Source organism: Gracilinanus agilis, chromosome 3, assembly GCF_016433145.1.
Source record: "Gracilinanus agilis isolate LMUSP501 chromosome 3, AgileGrace, whole genome shotgun sequence".
Classification (NCBI taxonomy): Eukaryota; Metazoa; Chordata; class Mammalia; order Didelphimorphia; family Didelphidae; genus Gracilinanus; species Gracilinanus agilis.
In genome coordinates, this window is record NC_058132.1 from 143200906 (window position 1) to 143209694 (window position 8789).

Consider the following 8789-nt stretch of genomic DNA (forward strand, 5'->3'; position numbering starts at 1 on the left):
CTTTCTGTTTTATTTTACAACCTGAAACTTATTCAGCAAGTACCTCTGAGATGAACTTAAAGGAGCTGGAGACTGACCCATGTTTAATTTCCTTTACAGCTTGAATGAGCGAGATCACTTGTTAAAGAGACTGGGCAGAAAAACGCCTCCAACTCTCTTCCGTTCTAATTCCATCCAGCAAGGTGTATCACGTAAGTAGCTGGCTGAAACCCAACCAGGTAAAGAGAAGGGGGAGGCTTAATTAAGAGTGTAGGTAGTGCTAATAGGGAAAGAGGACTGAGCTGCCAACCCAGAGACATAAATTTGGAAGTGGAATTAGTGTAGATGGCCCCAGGCAAGTATAGCTTGAATGTAGGTAATTCCCGGGGACCCAATCAAATGCCTGAATGACAAAATCCTTATATTTAAAATCCTGATGTTTTCAAGATCCCTCCATCATGGTCCCAATAGGGTTTTTTTTTTTTTAAGGATAAAATACTTTGTTTTGGATTCTTTGTTTTCCTTAAAGAAAATGTATAAACCCTGCTTTATAAATATAACAACATTCCTGTAAAGGTCCATAATTTTACAAAGTTGTTCAAACTGGGCCCCCTCCCTTCCCCCAGTAAGCACACTCCTCCTTACAGTTTCACACCTTGGAGTCGCTGGATCTCTTGGCAAAGATGCCTGACCTCGGTAGGGGCACACCCAGAATTGGCCATGCCATTGATCGTTTGAAGAGGGGCCCGAGGCCTCTGCTAAAGGCAGACCTACCCAGGCTGGGGTGGACAGATAACTCATAAATGAATACACAGAGAAGCCAAGGTTTATCAGAATCTGAGGTATGGACTGCTGCCAGATTTTAAAGAGAGGCCTGGAAACCCACTGGAATGGACCGAAAGAACGAATTTTGAGAGGAGGGGAAATCTTGGCAAATGAGAACAAACTAAGTGGCTCATTTATGTTGACCATTTGTGGTTAAAGGACTTTCAGAGTTGTTCTATATAGGCTGTCCAGCCTCAGCATTTCCTGTTCAGTCCATTTAATGGCAAATGACCTTTGCTTATTAGCATGCTTCATTTACTCATATTCTCTCCCTCCCTGTCCCCCTCCTATTCTCTCCCTTAATTTCTCTGCTCCTCTCCCTCCTTGTCCCTCTCTTTCCTCTCTGCCTTCCTCCCTCACCTCTTCCCTTTCACTCACCTCCCTCCCTCTTTTGATTTCTCCCCTTCCCCAGGGAGGCTTAGGAGGAAATAGCCAGCAGAACAAGAAGGTGAAAAGGAATCGGCAAAATCATTATAAAAATTCCCCATTATGTACATAGCACAGACATGGAAAGGATTTGTATTAACAATCTAAGCTGAATTATATGTGCTAAGACTCAAAATACTTGGCAAACCAAAAGAGGAAGAATTTTTTTCAAACCTTCCTCTTCCCCTCCATAAGTGAACTAAGGCTCAAACGGTCACCAGGAGCCTCTTCGGGGTCATATGTGACTTAGGATCTGTGTTTCATGGGAATAACTAGTCAGGGCTCTTAGGAAAGGAACTTCATTTCCCAAACATTAATTACTGCAACACATTTTCTGAGTCTGGGGAATGCGAAGAAATATACAACAGGCAATCCAAGAAGCACAGTGAACACAAAGTCCCTAAATGTAAAACCTGCCTCTTAATCTCAATTAATCATAATAATAGCTAACATTTATATAGTATGCCAAGATTTGAAAAGTACTCTACATAGAAGAGGTAGATGCTGCTATTATCCCCGTTAAGATGAGGGAACTGAGGCTAAAAGAGCTTGTGATTTGCCCAAAGGCCCATAGCTGATAAGTATCTGAGGCAGGATTTGAACTCTATGCACTGGGCCACCTACCTGCCTCTATAAAATCTTATTTTGTTTCAACAATTCACAACTCAGTGGGTAGCCTGCTCTTCTGTTTTGTGTTTTTTTCCATTTTGGAAAGAGAATTGGTTATATATAAAGTGGTTATTTTTTACTGGGAAAATGAAGCTTTAAGCAGCTAGCTACTCTTTCTGACTGCTGTAAACTATGTCATGTAATAAAAATTCACTGGACCCCAGGAGTTAGGAAACCTGGGTTCTAATCCAACCTCTACCACTTACTATTCTCTATATGACTAGGGGCAAGTTGTTTCAAAACCTCTCTGGGTCTTTGTTTCCACATCCATGCAATGAAAGGGTTGGATTCCATGATCTTTAAGGTCCCTTTCAGCTCTGACATTCCATGATTTCCTCTATCCCCTCCACTGATAATTCCCTCAGCCTGTTTGTGCCTTAGTTTACCCTCAGGGTAAACCATCATTAAAAAAGTCTAAGGATTCCTAGAACAAGTGCACAGAAAAGCTGTTTATGCAATTTGACTGTTATGACCATCTCCTCTCTTCAGTGTCAGAAATCTGTTGCCTTCATTAAGATGTCCATCACCAAAACCCAGTTGAATTGAAAAAGTCCGCTAGAGAATGGCATTTAAGCTAGGCTGGTGAAAAAAAAATGGTATAATTGATTTCTGGACCTGATCATGTGAAATAGCTTGGAAATTCCCTCTTTCTCTTCTCTATCCCCGTTTCTGGTACAAGCACATGCATGAGGAAAGAGAAAGCTAGCTCCCAAGTTGGCTCCACCAAGTGTATTCTCCAGGTCCACATCATTACTTTCAGGCTGTCAAGACTTCCTGCAAGATTTATGAAAGTGGGAAATTTTTTTTAAAAGTCGGTTTCCAGTAAGCTGAAGCATTTGGATGCAAACAGCAATTAAAAGTTCATTAGCCAGAGTTCTTGTTGCAAGCATCATGCATCTTTGTCATGCCGATCTTCAGGGGACTGAACAGGAAATCCTAAGCTATTAGGTTGCTTTGTCTACCTGTTCACCCACAGCTGGTCTGATTCCTACTTGGGGGTTCTTGTAGGAAAATCAGGTCCTGAGCTCGCCACATAGTTTATAAAGAAGACATTGCCTCCTTTTCCTCCTGAAAAGATGAGTGGCCAGCCCAGGCTGAGCAGACCTGGCTCATAGCCCTAAGGTGATATTTTACCTCATGAGAGACTGGTGGTGAAAGAGGCTGGCTGCCTGTTTATTGCTTTTCCGAGGCAGTGACCTCTCTAGCCTTTGTCTGCCCAGTGGCATGGATGTGTTTGGTAGGAAGGAAAAAACCTTTCATTATTGGCCCCACACCTGATCCTTGTGCTTCTTCCCATGACTGCATGACTGAGCAATCCCCTTGGAATGCCTGTGGGAAGCCTGATGCTGGGCCCTCACAGGAAGGGCCCCACAGATTTTCAGGCGAAGGAAACCCACTGTACACTCAGCTCTTCCAAGACTGTCTGGAAGTGCCTCACACAGGATGGGAATTTGATGTTACTTTTCTCCTTGGCCTGAGTCCAGGATTATGGGTGCACCTCCCAGAGGAGGCAGACAGTTGATCCTTTCATTTAAACTAGACGATTTAATGTGCTAACACAAAATGATGGGATGCAGGTTTAAAGATAGAAAGGACTCCAAAGATCAAGTAGCCTAAGCCCTTCTACAGATGAGGCCCAGAAAGGCAAGAGTACTTGTTCAGGGTCAACAACTAATAAATAAAATCGCCAACCATGGGATTTTGAACAGGAAAGGGGACCTTCAAGGTCACATAAACAAACCCCTCATTTTATAGAGGAGGAAACTGAGGCACAGAGACATTTACCAAGGTCACACAGATAGCAGTAAGCAGCAGATTACAACGCAGACTCCAAAGAGTGCTCTTTGCACTGTTCCACATGGTGCTTCTACTCAAAAAGGATGGATTCTGTCAAATCCATGTTCATTTTTATGTCCATCCAAAGTTTTCTGATGAAAGCGCTCTTTCCTTTTCTAAAAAAGGGCAGCTGTGTTTCCATCGTTGGTGGGTTGTTTGCACAGAAACCTTTCTGTGGCTACAGGCAGTGCCTCCTGGCTGGAAGGACTGAGGATCAGGAAATCTACCGCCGATTGACTGGCAGTCCAAGTCACTCTTTTTGCACAGACAAAGATCTAGATAGGATTTATTCCTTTTTACAAACATATACCCCTTGAACACTTTGCAAAGGAAATGTGTGATTTATTTTCCCTGCTTAGTTCCTTCCTTTTCTCTCTCCCACTTCCCTACCCCCTCATAAATGCACACACATGCAACTGCAGTAGATGTATTTCTATACTGAAACACATCCAACTAATTGCTCAATATATGATAACTACTGAGTGGTGAAAACAAGTACCTCTTAAGACATGCTGCCCAGTGTTTCCTCAGTTTAAATAATAAAACAAGCCCTTGAATTTGCTCTGCCTAAACAATGGCTTGGGAGTGCCTGCTGAGCCCTGTGGACATTACCCAAGACCCGCAGCAGACCTTCCAGGAATGTACAGTCTAGTTGAGGAGATAAGACAGAAGACCACCAGAAAATAAGGATGATAAGAGCTCAAGTTGGCATAAGGCTTTCTAGCTTATGAAGCACTTCCTTCCCAAGGACAGCCAAGCCTGCTGTAGCACTCATGTTGTGACAACTCCCACTTACAAGTTGCTTTGATTTGCTGTTTGGATAAGTCACATCTTCTCTGGGCCTTGGTGAGTGGGTTGGACAAAATGAGCTCCATGGTCCCTTCCAGAGGTAACAGTCCTATGACTCTACATCACAAAACTGTTTTTCTTCTAAGTAGTCCCCCCCCTTTTTTTTTTTGCAGATGAAAAAAAGTACACAGAGAGGGAAAGCATTTGCCAGAGGCCACAAAACAAGAAAGCAAATGTTATCATTCATTGTGTCCCAAAATTGCTGATGCTCGCACACTTTGACCACCAGATCTTTACTAGAAATGTTCTTTATTTTTTAAAAAAGCCAAAAGAGTCTAACCCTAAAGTATAACCTTTTGATTATCTAGTTGTAGGGGGCGAGTATTATTCATTAGTTTTAGCTTTGAAAACTCCAGAGGAAAGGCTCCTTACTTGGACTGAAGTAAGGACTCTTCACAATGAGCACCTTGTTCTGAGCAGAGAATCTGAGGTGTGGTTTGAAGGGTTAGGCTGCAGGGGAAAAAGAGGTTTGGAAGAGCCCTGCTCTAGCTGGAAGCGGGAAGTTTGCATTGTCCAGGTTGATGATTGAAAACAGTGTTGATGCCCATCCCATTAGGCAATGCTAAGACATTATAAAAGCCCTTGAGAAAAATGGAGCCAAGTGAAGACAGTTTCAGGGCAGTGATGGCCAGCAGCTTGCCCATAAGTCTTAAAGCAATCAGAATCAAAGCTAAGGGTTATAAAACCACCTTTTATGGAAACCAATTATAAGAGATTTCAAATAAACTTTTTTTTTCAGTGAGCACAGAAGAAACAGACAAGCACATCAGCATCCCACACACAGGCCTCATTTGACCAAGGAGGTCAGTGACTTTTCCAGGCATAGATCAAGGGGAGGACACCACGGTCACATATCCAGTTACTGAGGGGTTTCTCTCCTTATTAAAAGTTTCCCTAGTCTCATTCTGTCCCTAGTCTCATTCTGTCACTGTTTTTTCTCTTCAGTCATATAGTCAACAAGTATTTATTAGGTTCCTACTATGTGCCAGGCACTGGGCTAAGTACTGGGGGTATCAAGAAAGGGAAGAGACCTTCCCTGCTCTCAGGGAGCTCCCAGAACAGAGGAGAAGACACTTGTAAGCAACCATGTACACACAAGCTATATTCAGGATAAATTGGAGATAATCAGCAGAGGGAAGGCAATAGAATTAAGAGGGATCAGGAGAGGCTTCTGGAACTTGAAGGAAGTCAGAAGATGGAGATGAGATGACATGAGGGATAACCAGAGAAAAAGTCCAGAGTTTGGAGATGGGAGTTTCCTGTGTGAGGAATAGCAAGGAGGCCATTATCGCTAGATCAGGTATATTGGGCAGGGGGGAAAGGGGTGGCATGGAGATGGAGTAAGATGGATGTAAGAAGACCAGAAAGGTTGGGGGAAAGCTAAGGTTTTGAAGGCCAAACAAAAGATTTTATATTTGATCCCAGAGGTGATAGGGAATTACTGGAATTTATTGAGAGCTTAAGGGAGGAGGAGTTATAATGTAACTTGGATTCTTTCTCTTCTTTATTTTGCCCCTCTTTTCCCCAAAGATCCAATAAAACAGACGTTAACTCTTCTTAAACTTCATTCTACTCTCTCCCTCTAGCACATTCATGTCCTTCTCTCATTTCATAGCCTCATGATGACTTTCCTTTATAGCTTCCTAATTCTCATCCAACTCAGTCCCAACCTCAAAGTCCACAAACAAACCCAGGCAACTTGTCCCTTCAGGCAATGGCAGGTGGATACAATTGCTCCAACCTTACTAATTCTTGGTTCGTTCCTTGTGGTATGTTGCTTCTGGACCAAAACAGAAGCTATTTTTCATCCTTTCTCAGAATCAAGAGGCTGGCCTAGAACTTGACAAGCAGAGCTTTAGGATACAAGAGGCTTGAGGATGGCTCAAAACGGATGGTTTCAATGTGTCCTAAAGATGGTCCTTATCATTATCTTAAAGGAGGAAGATTCTCCTTTTTTCTCTCTCTCTCTTCTCAAGGCTTCTTCTCATGATCTCCTCTTGATCAACCTACTCCCACACATCTAAAGACTGGGTCAACTCATCCACGGACACCTATTTTCTTTATTTAGAATCCAATAGACATTGCCTGATCCCAGCTTGCATGACTGATATTTTTTTTTCTCCTTTTAAAGGATGATTGCTGATTAATGGTTCCATTGTCAGTGATGAGTCAGGTAATCATAGACTAGCTTAAACTGATAAGCCTGGATGAGAATATCTACCTCTTTATTATCCTTATTATATTATTTTTTATTTAATTACAGTGTTTATCATTTGGGTGTGATAATTCTCTAACTCCTTGACTTACGAAACCCAGCCAACAACATATGAGGCCTTTTCTTGCCCTTTGATTGATGAGAAGCCAACTATTCTCACCAATAGTCACCCTTCTTTTGAACCACATGCAAGAAATGAGTTTGCTGTGGCCTGAACTGCTGATCAATAAATTCCTCTTAAGAAGTTCAGCATGTTGCCTTATTTACTCAAACTAGAAGAAACCCACTTTAAATAGCTGATTGCCAGTCTGAATCAGGCTGATTTTTTCAAACCCTAGGAATGCTTCAGGCATCATGAAATTGCTTTGCCAACTTTCGGTATTAATATTTTTTTCTTTCCTCCAGCATGTTTACAACTTTGTAAATTAGTCGGCAGGCCTTCAGTTACAGGCAGAGTCTGGCATTTCCGGAGCAGAAATCTCTTGATTGGTGTTGGGAAAATCTAGATATGGACCAGTGCATCCCCTGTTAACACATTTTAGTCTGAGGTTGGCAGCAGCAGTCTCACACCTGGGAAACCTCTCTATCCCAGAGTTATTACTTCTCCCTTCAGCAGTGAGTGCCTAAGGAAAGGAAAACCTGTAGCTTAGGAAGGTGGAGCGAGAGTGCTCTGAGCCCAGCACAGATGCAGTCTCTAGGGCAAGGGTTCTAAAACTTTGTGTCCTAGACCCCTTTGGCAACCTGGTGAGGTCTTCTCGGACTCATGTTTTAAAAGCATAAAAATGAAACACATAGGATTACAAAAGGAAATCAAAGCTTAATGCAAATATAGATGTAATTTTTTCCCCCATCAAATTTTAGAGATTCCTTCAAATCCATCCATGGACTCTTTGTCGGTGTGGAGGGGGAGGCACATGGGGTTCTGTGGACCTCAGGTTAAGAACCCTTGCACTAGGGGGAAATGGGTTGTACTCAAATGTCATGCCAGCGCTATCCCTTCTTTTCCCCTTCTGTGATAGACATTAACACATTGGACCTACTAGTTCAGTCTGGCTAAGTTGGGTTGAGGTTTCTCTGACCAGTATTTCAGCTACAGGGGCAGCTGTTTCTATGGTACCAAGACAGTTTTATCACCCCCAGAGGGTCCCAAATTATGTTCTTGAACTGACTTACTCTGTGCTCCCTTCTTTTAGATGGATACGCCTTTTCCCAAGAAGAACACGGAGCAGTCTCTCAGTCAGAAGTGGTCCGCTCCTATGACACAACCAAACAGAGAGCTGGAGTGCAGTAGGACACTGCCTTCCCATTTAATGAATACCAGGAATTCATGAGACTTGGATGATTGCATCCAGCATCCTTGACTAAGGCTGGCAGCAACAGCAGCTGAAACACCGGAAAGAAAATTCATTTCTGTGGCCTTAGCCAACAAGTTTGTTAATTATGTCTCCCCTTTGCAAACCTTGAGTACATATGGAGGGGGAAATCGTTGTTTCAATTTGTCTGCAATGCTCTGCCTAACTTTTGTTTATGTTGTTATGAAGCATTCGACTGTGCTCTGTGAGGTGTGAAATTAAAAACATTATGTTTCACCAATATTTAAACATCAGTACAAGTTGTTCTGGGAGAAAGGTAAAAGAATTTTATGTTCCGTGAGAAACCTATCTTGCTTTAATTGGAATCGGGGTATGGAAACTTCCTGTTTTGTTAACTTGCAGATTAAGTATGCCAGCAGCATGTAAACCTTACTTCTACACTGGTTGTTCCCTCGCTTTGATTTAAATTTTGTTTGTATGAAGTTGACATAAACTTCTTGATTGCAATGAAATCACAAATATGTAACGGGATGACAAATCTGAGAATATTTATCTTAACCTTCTTAACCACCTACCTTCCCAGCAGGGCTAACACATAGGTGTTCCAGTGAAGTATTCTCCATCCTTCCAAGGGGTCTTTGTAGGTCCCTTCTAGAAGTTATTTCTTCCCTGCACGC

The 8789-nt window shown here is 42.4% G+C and overlaps 1 protein-coding gene across 1 annotated transcript in view; it reads left to right on the top strand.

Annotated features, from left to right (window-relative positions):
• The window catches only part of ATP8A2 (ATPase phospholipid transporting 8A2), a 727903-nt gene extending 719397 nt beyond the window's left edge, over positions 1–8506 (top strand). Inside the window, exons 39-40 of the mRNA XM_044668968.1 lie at positions 100–191; positions 7993–8506. Coding sequence (XP_044524903.1) covers positions 100–191; positions 7993–8090 — 190 coding nt within the window. The 3' untranslated portion in view covers positions 8091–8506. The remainder of the gene's footprint in view (positions 1–99; positions 192–7992) is intronic.
• The last annotated feature ends 283 nt before the right edge of the window (positions 8507–8789 follow it).